This window comes from Pieris napi, chromosome Z, assembly GCF_905475465.1.
Source record: "Pieris napi chromosome Z, ilPieNapi1.2, whole genome shotgun sequence".
Taxonomy (NCBI): domain Eukaryota; kingdom Metazoa; phylum Arthropoda; class Insecta; order Lepidoptera; family Pieridae; genus Pieris; species Pieris napi.
The window spans coordinates 4,319,409-4,335,696 of record NC_062259.1 but is presented as its reverse complement, the minus strand read 5'-3'; the positions used below and the strand labels follow the sequence as shown (position 1 = coordinate 4,335,696).

At 33.5% G+C, this 16,288-nt stretch overlaps 1 protein-coding gene across 2 annotated transcripts in view; it reads right to left on the bottom strand.

Moving 5' to 3' along the window:
- The window catches only part of LOC125062213 (cGMP-inhibited 3',5'-cyclic phosphodiesterase A-like), a 103,992-nt gene continuing 87,704 nt past the window's right edge, over window positions 1-16,288 (bottom strand). The window contains exons 8-11 of one of the 2 annotated variants that reach the window (XM_047667974.1): window positions 3,296-3,536; window positions 1,923-2,822; window positions 1,433-1,692; window positions 1-785 (exon numbers count right to left, since the gene is read on the bottom strand). In XM_047667974.1, coding sequence (XP_047523930.1) covers window positions 741-785; window positions 1,433-1,692; window positions 1,923-2,822; window positions 3,296-3,536 — 1,446 coding nt within the window. In that variant the 3' untranslated portion in view covers window positions 1-740. Of the gene's footprint in view, window positions 786-1,422; window positions 1,693-1,922; window positions 2,823-3,295; window positions 3,537-16,288 lie in introns of both variants that reach the window. The other variant, XM_047667975.1, reaches the window with a different exon arrangement.

Here is a 16,288-nt window from a genome sequence, read left to right as displayed (position 1 = left end):
GCTGTGACGAAGAGACATAGGACTTAGACAACTATCTAACTATCGCAATTGTACGGAAATGGTCACGAGACCAGGCCTTCTAATGTGATTACCAAGTTTAATATTACGATAGTGAATCCCGACTGAATTTTTCTCTGAGGCTTTAGCTACTCTAATGTTTTTTTTTGTTTAATGATCTCTACAATTGTTTTATCATCATAATTATTATACCACATCTCAATCAAAATCATACTATAAACTCTAATTTATTAAGAAAAATGAGACTCTTATACTTAAAAATTATTTTATAGCTAAATATATACAGTTGACCTTTTGCGACTCTAAAGTGTTTGTAAAAAAAAGATTGTAGCGTCAGGTTTGTGACATTTGTCGAGTTAATACAGACTTAAAATTATATTAAAATAAATCGAAAATAAAATTTGTACTAAGACTCATTTGTCATTTCTCAAGATGTTCTATGACATTAGGTTCCAGACCGCTATTTGAGCTAAACTAAAAAAAAATGATTTAAAGTTTAATATTAGACGACATTTGTTCAATAGCGAAACAATTAGACGCTAAACGTTGACTTTGTAAATATCTTTAACATCTACTAGACACTGAAATTATGGGAAAATATCCCCAAATTACACATACATTTAATAAATATATCGCCCCTAGTAGAGTAAACGATTTTTCTATTTTTCGATGTCGCATAATTGCAATCTGCACTCTGCGTTCTTTTTTAATGGCAGATAAGTCTAAACTGAATTATCTGATGACGACGGTTCAGCGTGATGAGATTCCTGGAATGGAAAAGTTTTATTAAGTATCAAGACTGCTACAGCCGCCAATATTCAGTCATGAATTATTTTAGTTCTTCAAAGTTCAGGAAAAAGATTTTGATACATATAAATAGTTTTACCATAAAACATGACACGACAGAACAGTTTTTGTTATACTTTCCTTTTATAAAATAAGTTACACCTATTCATTATTATTTCGGACAATTACCACAAACAGCACCCAACACACACACACACAACAACAACACAATACTAAATACTGAAAGTAAAGCTACATGCACGACTTGATAGAGGATCAACCAGAGTTAAACAATACATTTTATTTTATTTGTTTAATTCTGGTTGAGTTAACCTTTAAAAAAACAATTATTAAAAATAAATATCATTATTGACTGTAAATATAAAAGACTAGTAAATTTAAATCACTAATTAAAAATAGCGAGCTTTTCTAGATAATTTTTAAATTAAGTTTTTGTCAAAGTTTCAAAATAAGTTAGGGTAGCAAGTAATTAAAACCAAATTTAATTACAATAATTCAATTACTATTACCATCTATTTCACCAATAGATGTTGACAGTATACTTTTGTTAATGTTGGGGGCATGCGAAGGAGATAGAATAAACATCGATTTTAGCACCTGTCATCACCTCAACGGGCAGAGAGCTACGTCGAGTCACGTGCGGCGTTTCCATACTGTTCATCCATTGGTGGCAAGTGACCGGTGGGGGTTTGCGACGCCCCCCATTCGAGCCATTGCGAGCCAAAGCCACTAGTCCTGGCAGCTCGGACATTGTAACAGGCGCTGGGGCAGAACCACGACGTCCTTTGGCCAAGTCATTGCCGTACATGTGACGAAGGAGCTCGGGAATAGCTGCCACAACTTCACGCATGCGTTTCTCTTTTGGAGCTAAAAGAAATAGCACAATTTCTTAACAATATTGACTAGGTATTAGAAATATTTTTTTGGTTGACCAATGCCTCGTTCTGCTCAAGCCATTTTTTTATTCACAAAATAAAATAATTTAAATTCCTAGAACGACTAAGAACTTAATTGATTACAGAAAGCTTTAAATAAAACATTCTTGGATTCTTAAAGAAAGTGAGCCATCGTTACTAAAAATCTTTTTTAATACATACCATGAAGATCATCGGCGGGCATAGATTTCCTCCTTCCCAGTAATTCTCCACTTGGGAACATGCTCAGGTTAACAGTGGATAGATTCTCTCTCAGCTGACTTCCGAATTTCGAGCGGTTTGTATTGCCGGCTCGATTAGATGTGTTTATATTCTCTTTTTCCTCATATTGCTCCACAGTGACCTTTTCTTCTTTTAGCTTGTAATCTTTATTCTCAAAGTAATCTTGGCGTGTAGTGGTATCTTCTGAGCTTGTGTATGGTCGGCAGAGCAAGCCCTGAGCTTGGCCGGAGACCTCCATAGGAGGGAAGGTTTGTTGACGAACTAACTTCCAAACATTGCCGTCTTTCAACACGGTCTTTAGCCGGGAGGCTTGACACGGCGTGGTTATGGACGCGATAGAGGAGTCTGGCATAAGATTTTCAGAGCTCAGAACCTTTTCCTTTGAGTCTTTGTTGTCACAATGGCCGCGTACACTGAGCTGAGAGTGCAACGACTGGTCGCTACCTAAAGCGCTGCAGTTGCTTTTGCTTAGTGCTTCAGCCAGTGATTCTGTTCGGCTCTTCTTGAAACGGGAGTCTTGGAATATATTGAGTGGCACTGAGAATCTTCGCAATTGCTCCCTCAGACCAATTGGCTTCGGTGGGTTTAGAGAACTCCTACGGGGCAGAAGCAATTCTGAGCTGTCTGATATGTTGGTGCCGGAACATGTCTCCAGATCATCATCAACCATGTCAGCGTCTGAGATTTCAGTGCGTGTCTCTTCAGCGATCTCCTGGGCGACCAACGATTCCCATTTACCTTGATTATAAATCAAATTCTCAAGCATTTGTGCAGAGAGATCATTGTGCAAGAATTTGTGCCATTCGGTGATTAGCGGCGTGACAACAAATTTGAAGAAACCTAAAAAGAAATGCTTTTGTTATTTCGTATAACTAAGTAATATGTAAACCGAAATACGGAAAGAGCATAAATGCGAAAATAAAACAAACAAATTATAGGAAAAGCTTTTATTAAAATTTTGATCATCAAATGTAAATTCCTTTTTCATTGAATATTAAAATCTTGTTCAAACATAAATGAACACATCCAGAGTCAATATTATTATGAAATAAAGTAATTTCATTTCTCTATATTATACCCACTCGACAAACGCTTTAAGTTTTATAAAGCTGTGGTTTTTCTAATCACTCATTTAATATAAACATTTAGGACTTAACAATAGAATTCTCAATCCCAAAGCACTATGTAATTCAACATCATGGGCTCTTAGGAGATTATAGGCCGTCACGTCATTTGCAATCTTAGTTAAAACATGATAATGTTGGGGTTATAAAAAACACGGCACTACCAAAGTAAGATAATTACCAATTTACCTGTTTGAATCTTCGGGATGGAGGTGGTATGGCGATCACATAGCGCCGTCACAGGTAGATTTAATTTGCGCTCATAGTCTCCTTGTCGGAAGAATTCCTCGCAAACTTTGAGGCTCCATTTCCTGCTGATTTCCCATGGACGACAAGGGTTTGATATATCAGCGCATTTGAGCGCGATTTGCAGCACCAGGTGACGGTGGTCGCTGTTCCGAAGGTCCAGAGTATTTGTGTCCATGTATGTCTGTGAAAGACAATTACAAATGAAAGAATTGAACAAATAAAACCATGCTTATGAAATCAAGGTAATAGTGAAATTTCCGTATGTTTAATATTTGTTTTTCTATGATCGAAAATGAACCATATTTCTACTAACTGACAAAGTATTTAACGCTGTCGTTAAATAATAATATATCCCATAAACACCAGGGGAACTTGAAAATCGTATAAATATTTAATGTCTGTAGACTTTCTAACCTTTTTTTAAACTTATGTTTTACAAATATTTACTACCTAAATGTTACTTTATAGTACATCACTCGTTACAAGAAGACATCATACAAAAGTATAGCTGTAAAAGTATTGCACTGTTCAATGAGCAAAACTAACGAATAGCAGTGAGCCGAGCAGGCAACGTACCAACATAATGGATACGGAAAAAAAATTGGGAAAACTCTTACAAATTTTTTACAGTTTTCACTATAGATAGTGATTTCAAAATGTGTAGGTGTATTTGACTAGATGACCCGTGGCCACTTCGTTGTCTTAAATTTAAAAAAATGGCATATTCTGTCGCTGACACACACTAAGTATTATCAAGGTCTATAACTTTTTTCTAGAACTCAATCATCAGATAAGGCAGCGTTCGTAAGAAACGTTATTGTTCGACCTTTTTTTCTCCGAAATAGTTTGCAAATTCGCCTACCACGTAAATCTAATTTCAGGTTAATAAATAACGTGGCTTTATATAGGTAAACGAACATTAATATTGATTCAGTAAATGCAGAGATATCACCTCACAAACTGTACGTCTTTATAATATTGATTATGTGTGTAAACATTACTGATGAAGTGGTGTTGTCACCAAACAGTCTGGCCAAAATATACTAAATATACCGTCTAACATGCGGCGGAGGCTAGGAACTAAATAAAAGAATATTCTTATTTAAATAATATCATCGTTGGTAGAATATTTCCCTTTCGCATAAAGTCAAGCTAAAGTTAGAAAATTTTAATTAAAGGGGGTCATTTCTATAAGTCTTTATTAGAAAAGTTTAACACGTAGTGAGCTAATAGAGTTTCATTTTTATTTTCATCAAACAACTCGTAGTTTGCGAACAATGTTGATCGGCTATTTCTATATACATAACCTAGTTACCTAAAGATTTTTATCAAAAAATATATTGCGTTCTTTATTGCTTATAACGGAGCGGTTTAGACAAATTAGGTGAAACAGTATCGAATCTGTTGTGCAATATTTCTCAAATTAAACTGTTTGTAACCCGTAATCTACGGACTCTAGGGACTAAACAGATAACGGAGTATGTAGAATTCAGAGAAAGCTAAGGTTCATTAAAAAATAATAAGGGTGGGACAGCACAATTATGTTTCTTCTTTTGATTTTAGTTTAATTAGGACTTACTTGGCATTAAAAAAATACATATAATCAATGTTCATCCTTTAAACATCTTTTATCTACAACACTCAGTGGTCGGTAACTAGAATAATACATTAAGATATGATTTATGACAAAACAACGTCGGTCGTGTCAGTTAGCAACTTTTCATGAAAATTAAAAAAAAATAGAATAGCAAGCGTTCGCATCTAAAATAAAAAAAGAGAAAAATAAAAGATTTATTCGTTGCGTTTCTTTATGCTCAGATATTTATTAGGTTTAACAAAAGGAAATGAAAACTATGAATTTTTGTTTCGAATATAAAGCGTAAAGCAGATGACTTCACAACTTTTTACCAATTAGTTTATACTTTCTTATTATGTTTTGTTCGTTTTATGTAACATTTTTTTATCATTTTACCTGCTAACCATTTACTTTACATATATAAGAATACTTAACTTCAAATACCTATAAACATTATTTACCTATATTATACATGTCCCAACCAAAAATGAGTTACCTCAAAAACTACTGAACAGAAATGATGAAATTTATACCGTTTCTTAAGTTTGAATATACGTGATTAAGGATCATCTACATTTACGAGAAGGGGAATAACATACACAATAACTAAATAAGTATACTCATATTATCACATTTAGGCCGTCTATTTTGATGTTTTTATTAAAGCTATACCGTTTACTTGAAACTGGCATAAAGTTAAACTATGTATTGCCATAAAAAAAGCTATACCGTCATTGAAAATTTTAAGCATGAACGTAATTAATCTATATATATATATATAAAAAGAAAATGGTGTTCGTTTGAGGCTCTTTCACGCTTAAACCACTGATCGTATCGACATGAAACTACCACCATTCGATGCGAAATTTTATGGCTATTTATTTTTTTAATTCCAACGTTCCTTCATTTTTTTATTTCTGTTTTACTTTTATGAAAATTTTTCCCGCTAATAAAAACAAAAGAGGCTTCCTAGAACCGCAAAACGTCAACATCTGTTAAAAACTCGATTTTCGAAATATTTCAATTTTCTTAGCGGGAAGTTAAAAAGAAGAATAATAAAAATATGAAAAAAAATAAAATAATGAAACATAAAATTTATTTTAATTCGTCCAGCAAAGCGGGCGCGAAACGGCTAGTAACCATATATTATTAATCTATACAGCCTTGCTACAATCATTTGTTTCAAAGATACGAAACGTCAGGTGAGAAGATCTTTTGGGATGACGCAAAAGAAATCTAGGCCAAAGAACAATATAAATAAGAGAATCGCTTGTCTGAAATCTTCGGTGCACTGAAACATCGCAGACGTATCTCTTTGACCCAATTCAAGAAACAAACACAGATTAGTCATTTAGGGATGTACAAAATTTTTTAAACATACTAAATCCGGATTTGTATAACTTATAATAAAATGTATATGAAAAATATTAGATTTTATAGGATGTATTATAACTATAACGTATATAACTTGCAATTCTTGAATGTATTGTTTTTATGTGTGGCAAGTTGTACAATTTTTTTTCTTTTATACCCGTATTCATAAAAAATTCACACAAAAGTACATCACAGCCTAAAAATCAGATTAACTTCCAAGGTTAAAAATTGTTTGAAAATAAAACGTTAGTTTTCAAAGTTCTGTTAAATAAACGGGATGATCTTAATGGCAAATTAACCAAGGTTCGAAGTCGCAACTTAAATTTTACACTAACATCAGCCTCCACAAATTATATCAAACACACCCCTAGAACGCTCATCACAACTGTGGGTCATTGTCGCGATGAGGAATTTATCATCATGACTTGGCCTGAGATAATGTTAGCATTGTAAATTTGGGCCGCGAGTGCCTTACCACCTTACGGTATTACAACAATTTCTAAAATCATCAGTTCTCTTCGACTAACTATTGACATGTAGGCAAGCAACAAAATTTTCTTATAAAGCTTGTATCGAAAATAATAATATGAATTCAATAAATTATTGTAATGCAAAGACATATCTTACAATTATATGAATGATTGTATCAAGGATTTAAATGTATCATACAATAACTAGCTGTAGTTAAAAAGTTTAAATATAATGATTAAATTAAAACGAATGATTTCAACCAGTGAAAGGAAACATACTTTGTAGGCGAAACCTTCTCTAGAAGACATTAGTACGGTCTGCTTCTCTATCTCTATCTCTATTACATACGAACTGCTGTTCTAACAAGCTTATTAGTTACAACTTCCCGCCCATATACCTTAATTCAAAGTATATTTAATGTTTTAAGAACTTTCTGTTACGATGAGAAATCACTGCAGAAAAATTAATATTCTAAACGTTTATCGTAGTATACGTAGTCACAAATTAAAATAATATTCAAAATATATGATTAATTGATAGAAAAGCTAAATAAATCGACGAATATGTATATATTTGATATATTAGCACCGACATCCAGAAATAATGTATAAAAACAAATTGTTCAATACATTAGATACCTAATTAGTTTGTCTTTGTACTTCACGAGAGAACATTGAAGTATTTACTTATGTACAAAATTTTAAATTTAAACTAACTGAGAACATTGAAGTATTTACTTTGGTACAAAATTTTAAATTTAAACTAACTGCGAACATTGAAGTATTTACTTTGGTACAAAATTTTAAATTTAAACTAACTGCGAACATTGAAGTATTTACTTATGTACAAAATTTTAAATTTAAACTCAGTAACTTTATTGTAAACAAATAAATATAAAAGAAACACTTGAAGTCCTTTCAATGCAGGTAAACTGAACAACAATAAATTGTTTAAAAACAATACGTAACCGAGAAAATTAACAAATTGTCAAGGAGAAACCCTAGAAAGTTTAAGAAAACTTAAGTGAAATACGAATTAAGGGAGAAGTTTAAAAATGACTTATTTCTAGACTTTACAGATTCTAGATCACGCGGCAGCCGGGAATGACGCATTCCGGTTGGAGAAAAAATAATGACGAAATTAAGGCACGTTTCGCGCTATTGTTCAAAGGGAGACGCACTTAAGTGAATTCAGTTTAAAAGTAACTTATTTCTAGACTTTACAGATTCTAGATCACGCGGCAGCCGGGAATGACGCATTCCGGTTGGAGAAAAATTAATGACGAAATTAAGGCACGTTTCGCGCTATTGTTCAAAGGGAGACGCACTTAAGTGAATTCAGTTTAAAAGTAACTTATTTCTAGACTTCACAGATTCTAGATCACGCGGCAGCTGGGAATGACGCATTCCGGTAGGAGAAAAATTTATGACGAAATTATGGCACGTTTCACGCTATTGGTCAAAGGGAGACGCACTTTAGCGGCCTATAAGCATGTCTGGGACCATATATAGTTGTGACTATATTATATGAATAATCAATTTGGCATTACAAATTAATTAGAAAATGTTTCGCTCACATCGGGAAAATTTACAAGACACTGTTTGTGACTAATAATTAATTATTGCCACTAATAACTGTCATATTATGTTTTCATATAACAAACATATAAGGGAGAAGTAGAAAAAAGGATTCTATCAGTTTGTAGTAGGACTGTTCAGTAAAAGAAATTTAAAAAATATTGTTATTAATACTAAGCATTCTGCCTTGTCTAATTTGGACGTTAATGGAAATAGTCAAAGGGAACTAGAGCAACGAGTTCCCTAATATTGAAAGAGATTTACACGTTGGAAGCGACCCTTCCAGGGTTAGTATATAAAGAGTAAAAAAGCGATGGGCTGACGACATAATAGAAATCTCTGGGGCGAAATGGATGGCAAGCAAATGATAGTTCTAAATCCATCTGACATAACATTGGTTGTTTCGACTATGTGTTTGCGTGTTGTTCCCACGAGAATGTAAGTGCGTGCTCCTATTTCACCATGCCTTCTGCTGATAGAAGGCAAATCTTTGTTTTTAATTTATATTATTATTATTAATTAGGTACTTAAAATGTCACATGGGACATAGTGTAATGGTTGCAGCTCCTTACAAACATTTTGTAAAACAAAAAATGGCGATTAAAAAGAGTGGCGGAGAGTTTATTGCCAGTTCTTCTCTCCCATTCTACGCCCTTGATTTGAGAACTGGCAGTAAATGTAAAATTAGAAGCATTAATATGTATTTCTTTACTGACAAGTCATAAGTGAACATTATGTTACCTATGTGATTAAATGATTTTTTTTATTTTTTATTTTACACGTTTCCCAAATTTGGCTCTGCTAAGCTAAGTTTCTTAAGCTCCGCAACAAAAAGATATATAGCAAAAAAAACCACCACATCAAGCATGGGGCTGGTCTTCAAGTTATCTTAAAAAATACGACTTTAAACAAATTTGTTTATCTGAGAGTATTGAGAACATATCTGTTATTTAAAACCACCAATAGATGTTCAGAATTCAGTTGTATCGCCTACACCATTATTTCCATATTTATCTCTCTATCGAGTTGCTCTTTTATAAAATAGGCTTACAAGAGTGCTTTAAATGCAAAACCTACGTAAATTTTACATTAAATTAACTCCGACCAACTGCAATCGTATGGCCAACACATAAGAGATTGTTATCACAAGACAAATGGAATAGAATATGAATGGATATAACTAGGTAGCGGTGGGTATTAGAAATAAACTATTTACACTACTAACATAATAAGTTACTCAGCTGAAGCGCAATCCAAGAACGCCATTAAAAACAACAGCATTCAATTTTTTTATAAACAATCGTAACCATGGTAACGAATACCACATTAAGTCTATTATAACAAAGGTCATGTAGGTTATGTAATTAATCCGTTAGAGATAGCCCAAAACAGTCATTACACGACGTCACAGTTTCGAAATCGCTTACGAAACTCGGCTCCATTGTGCTAACCAGGCGTGAATAACGCATTCACGTGCGTCTTTCAGGACGCAAATGACATGACAAGTATAGGACTTTCTCGTGTACTGTAAACCTCAATATTAATGCGGAACACGGGTCAAATTTTGCAACTCGTAACTTTAATATATTTTTTATGGAACTAAATTATGTGGAAGCAAATTCAAATACTAATTTATATTGCTACAAAGCTTGACAGTCTGAAATAAAGATCTCACTAGTTCAAACCTGAGATACGTAAGTAATCGGTTTATGACAAAAGTAAATTATTATAAACCAATAATAGGCTTAATAATGTCAAATTGAACACAGTCTTTGAACGTGACCATATAATATGTTTATTTTTATTTATTACATTTTAGGAACATTTGTAGTATTTTAACAAAAAATAAATTATGATTACAATAAAATATAATCTGTACTATTAACAAAACTCCACCTATAGATATTCCATAAATACCTTAGGGAGATAGGAAGAATAAAATTAAAATTAACAATTATGAATTTATAAAACAACGAAACAATTAAAAGATTGAAATTGAGTATGAGAAAGCAGAAGATTTAAATTTATAACTATTCTAACGGAAATAGCCAGATGTGAGTGTGCGCGTCACAGTCAATGGATGAACAGAAAAGATCGATGTCAAACTGAGTTGAATATTGGTTGTGGGTCTGTACACTTCGAATCATGAATGTATTTTTCCTATAGTTGGTATTAAGTGGAGGCATTTAGAAAAGAGAAAAGTCAAAAATCATTTAATCATATAGGTAACACAATGTACACTTATGAACGCCAATAAAAAAGAAATGTATATGAAATGCTTCTAACTTTACATTTAGTAAGTAGAGTTCTCAAATCAAGGGCGTAGAACACTCCCCGGCACTGTTTTTAATCGTCATTTTTTTTTACACAACGTTTGTAAGGCGATGCAACCATTACACCATGTTCCACATGACATCTTAAGTAATTAATAATAATAACATAAATTAATTAAAAACAAGGCGGTGTCTGAACCATAATAAGTCAGTTCGCAAGTTGAGCTTAGCTAACACCTCCAGACAATCAACGATTCCCGTAACAATCTGTAAATAATGTAACAAATTAAAAAAAGGGTGCGTGTACTAATGTACGCGCCTAAGAAGTTATACTTCTTTGGCATTATTAATAATACATACGGATAGTTAACCTCAATTGTATTGAAGCACTTAGGAAGGTTGATGAGCACAGTTTTTTCACAAATATTTTCTAATATTAATTAGTATTGATTTAAATATTCAATTTAAATCACTTCTGATTATAATTCAGACGCACATATAAAATTCGCACTTGTATAATGAAAATACCTAGGTATATAATCTGTTAATTTGAAAAAATAATTAAAACTTCTTTATTTGTTTAAAAGGTAAATGTCATTATGTTCATTCAAAATTCTTGGCATAGCTGCTAACTTCACGCATATTCTATTTCTTTTTACTTGTAGATTGTCTTATTCCCATCTCGCTCGCGCACGCTAAAATCACACTGACAATTTTGTGTCTCAGGTACGCGCGTATCGTAAAATTTCACTCTCATCAATTTTTCATAACGCGCCTAAAGAAGTATAACTTCAAAAACATTTAAAGGATGCTAATGTAGCGTTTAATTATCAAACTAGTCTTCGAACACAGTTAATTGTTGTATTATTAGGTCAGCGACTAGTTAAACCTAACCATCTAATTAAACGTAACCCGTTTCTTTACTAAAGAAGACGGCAGTTCAAGAAAAGTATAGTTGATATTATTCTTTATTTGAATAGAACGTATACCACATATTACATCCAATAATATAGAATACCTTCAATTACTAAACTCAAACTCGAAATATCTTTATTCATATAGGTAAACAAGTACACTTATATGAATCGTCAGAAAGAAGTTAAATCAATTGTAAATTTACATTAACTACCAGTTCGCAAGTCAAGGGCATAGAGCGGGTAAGAAGAACTGGCTAGAAACTTTCCGCCACTCTTTTTAATCACCAAGTATTGAGGCATACAAATTGTTTGAACTGGAGCAAATCAATCCCAAGGATTAGGATCATTTAAGTATTTCTCAAATTTATAAAAAACTTTATTGATTAATTTTCGTTTAAAGAGGTCTTTGAATTTATTTAGTGATAATTCTCTAATTTCGCTTGGGAGTTTGTTGTAAAAACGAATACAATTTCCATATAAGGAGTGGTTTATCTTTTGGAGCCTGGTTGGTCGTACACTCAAATTAGTTCTATTTCGCGAATTATACTGATGAAAGTCACCATTTGTTTTAAAAGTGTTTATATTTTTTTACTGGTAAAACCATCTTAGCGACATGCGTGAGCCTCTATCAAATTTGTATAAAATTTAAAACAAGACCAGAAACCAACATGCCTTAGACCTAAAAACCAGGAACAGGCACAGGCTGATCAACTAACCTATAAAAGAAACTCGAGACAGAAATCTGAAATCCATCCATCTGTATTAACACTGGTTTCTTCATGTTATATAAGTATCTTCGCTTCGTTGGAACATCTATAACAAAGCGAACAGCCATCTACAATCGCTACAACAAAGTTCTTTATAGACGAAATAAAAAGTGAATCAAAATCGACTGTAGTTGAATTGTATGCGTCAGCTTTTCACGAGCGACTGTCGAAAAATTGCAAAGGATTTCACTTGACCCCATTTATAGCAACGCTTAATTAAATTTTACTTCAATGACGCTAATAATTTTTTCCCCCAAAAGAGCATATATTTCTTAGATAAATTAGACAACAATATGATTACATATACATATATGGAATTGTATGGCATAGCTTTCTATGCCATAAGTCGTCCAATATTGAGTCTTATTTTACCGCATTAATTCCGCACATATATTTGCAAATCTTATCTTCCCCACTAAAGCTGGGAGACTTCACGGTTCTCTTCTCGGCATTATCTTTTCCTAAGCGGAGCGTGGAATCGGCTGCCCGTGGTCTTCCCTGGGAGGTTCAACCTCCAATAGTTTAAAGAGACCAGTTGGCTCTCTTCCTGGCAACGCACCCACTAAAATGAGTGTCCATTTATATAGGCTTATTTGCCCCGCTATCTTATAAATATAGACTCCATAATATTATAGTGCATAGCCGGCCACTTAAGTTGAATATGCAAACGCATTAGAAGCAAGTTGGAAAATTTCACCTCGCAATCCATTAAACTTGTGTCAAGAATAATGCTTTCTAAAAGTAATTCATCATTGTATAAGTATATTGGACAATGATGAGATCGATGCGTTCCATTCAAGCACTTTGAACACTGCACCGGGCTAATTTCCTTGGGGATATGTAAAGGATGAATATTACAGTAGGGGATATGTACAGATTGAATATTGTAAAAGATATTTTTTTTAAGATATGGGTTAATTTTTAAAAGTATACGTGTTATGGGGAGCCTCTGTTTTTGATCGTAGAAGACGCATTGTATGCGCTAAATCGGTGTCAGTCAAAGGATAACAATTGTCAATTTTGACTTTGACACACGAACCGGAGATGGTATAAGGGAGCGTTAAAGTATTATGTAACGAATTAAGGGGGGTGTGTGTGACTTTTTCTGAAACGTTTTACTATTGGGTACAGAAAAACGTTACGGCACGTTACATTGGGGTCAAGAATCTCCAAAAGTTGCGTGACGTAATACTTGAACGCTCCTGGCGTAGGGTAGAGCGGGGCTAGTTGAGCATAGGGGCAAGTTGGGCAATCGAAATATCTCGGAAACTATTCACCTTACGCGGGAGTATCAAATAGCGAAAAGAAGGAGTCGTAGGAGGGGTAATCATCGCACGATAGCTAGTGGCAGCTCGACGAGTGAGTGAAGTGTCACGGCGTTTTGTTTATTTCGTGACCAAAAAGTAAAAACATTGTTTATCGCAAGTTTTCGTCTGTCTTTGTCAAATGTTCTCTGTTTTCAATCAAGACAGTGTTAAACTTCCAGAAGATTATTGTATTTTTGATTTATAAATAAATATTGGGTCTAATTCTAGGCATTTATTTACAATTCCACTTTTCTTTTAAAATTCCGGGTTGGGGTAGGTTGAGCAACTATAGCTCAACTAACCCCACGACTTAAACAACTGATGGGTAATGAATCTTTTAATTTTTGTTTGGATGCGGACTTACAAGAGGAAGACTACAAGATATTCTTACAGTACTGATACTTAAATAATGCTGCAAAGGCTGTCCACGATGAGGGGAAAAGTGTGAATACCGCCGCTAAAGAATTCGGTATTTTTTGACTTTTAAATAAATTAAATGAAGGTGATGATTCATTTATGGGCTATACAACACCGAGGGAAGTATATCCTCTCTCACAGGAGGACTGTTTGAAAAAATACTTGCTACAAATGGCATTTTTCTCTAAAAGACGTCCGTCGCCTTGCCTGAGAGCATGCTGCTAAATTTGGCATTGAAATTCCACCCAGCTAAATTGCAAATAAGATGGCCGGAAAAGAATGGTTGATTATGTTTTTAAAACAAAAAAATCGTAGCTATCCATACAGAAACCAGAACCCACCAGCCTTGGTAATCTTTTTAAGAAATTATCGGAAGTAATGGATAGATATGGATGCTCATGTTTTGTTGATTCTAGTTTCGGGTAATTATACAAAGAAAATTTCTTTAAGTTTTGTTGTTCTGTCAATAAAAGACTATAAATAAAAAGCTAACTGTCTGACACATATTTTACTTCATCTCAAGTAAACATAGAACCCATGGTTTGGCCTAGACATTCTTAGTGCTCAACTTGCCCCATACCCTTGCTCAACTTACCCCACCCATGGGGTACATTGAGCATACTTGACTTTCTGCATTTAAACATCTGTAGCTATTACATTGGACTTGTTACAAAAAAATACTATGGACACTTTTGTTAAGGGATAAATTACTAATCCATCAGGACACATAACAACTCATTGAGACTTATCATTGAGGAGCTATATCCAAGCAAGTGAAAAATTGCTCAACTAGCCCCGCCCTACCCTAAGGCGCAATGGCGTAAGGATGATATAGTTAAATTTTAACCGCTATCGCGTGGGCACTCAAGAATCAGAGTGGGACACACCACCATTGAGGGTAAGTGCTAGTATGATCGATTATTGGATTATTTTCCTTTATTTATTATACTGACACGCGACAGCCGAACCAGCGCATAGTATTTTACCGAGGGAAGGGAGCATCCTGGATATAGCTTCGGATACCCAGGCCGACACACGCATAAAACAAGAGAATGACTCCGTAGGAGGCCTGTGAGAATACTTATTAACAGTACCGCAAGTTCTTAAATTATGGATATTATAAAAAAGTTAAAATCGTATTTAACACCAAAAAAACGGGTATTTAAAATCTAACAATATTTGCTTATTGCAATAATATTTGACATGCATTGTCGCTAAAATTATTGTTATTGAATTAAAGTACATGTACAAAATTGAATTTTTATTTGAAAATGTATAAAATACATGGCAGAAAAAAATTAAGTATCTTGGCCATTAATGCCAAGGCGCGTTCTCCAACTTGCCTAGGTCTAGTTAAGTGGCATTAACAATAGATGTTTAGACAACTTTTATTATACGACAATTTCATAGTATTACATCAGAGGAACAGCTCCTTCCATACAAAAATCCAACTAAGAAAAACATGATTTGTAATTCCTAACAATTAAACGACTTTCAAACCGTTAACTTTACGACACATAAATACTGTTAAAAAGTATTCACATTAAAAAAAGCATTATGTAGCCCCTTTAATAATTATTATTCTTACACAATAACTAATATGCTTGTTACAGTTAATGACGTTTTAATCTTATCAAAACAATCGTAACAAAAACACTTTACATATAAAATATACACTGGTACCTACATACAAGTTGAATTCGTTCCGTGACATTGCTCGTATCTTAAAACAATTTTCCTCATTGAAATTAATATAATTAATCAGATCTTTTTGTATAAGAAAATGATTTCAAAGACATCATCTACGGACCAGGGATCTTATGGAGCTCCGAAACAATCGGATATCTGAAATAAATCCGTAACCGTAACCGAAACAATCGGATATCTGAAATAAATCCGTAACCGTAACCGAAACAATCGGATATCTGAAATAAATCCGTAACCGTAACCGAAACAATCGGATATCTGAAATAAATCCGTAACCGTAACCGAAACAATCGGATATCTGAAATAAATCCGTAACCGTGTCCGTTTCAGAACTTCCGGATAGTTTCATATAAGGGAAATAAAACGACATGTTTCGACAGGTTTTTTGTGAATGGTTTCATTACTCACAAAAATAATTAAAAAGAAAACATTTTATATGTTATACATAGATTATAAGTTAACATGTGCAATGTATAAAGCTAAATATTTTTTTACAGCTCTTAAATTCATTGAATTTTTATTTATAGATAAAATTGAGGACGATAAA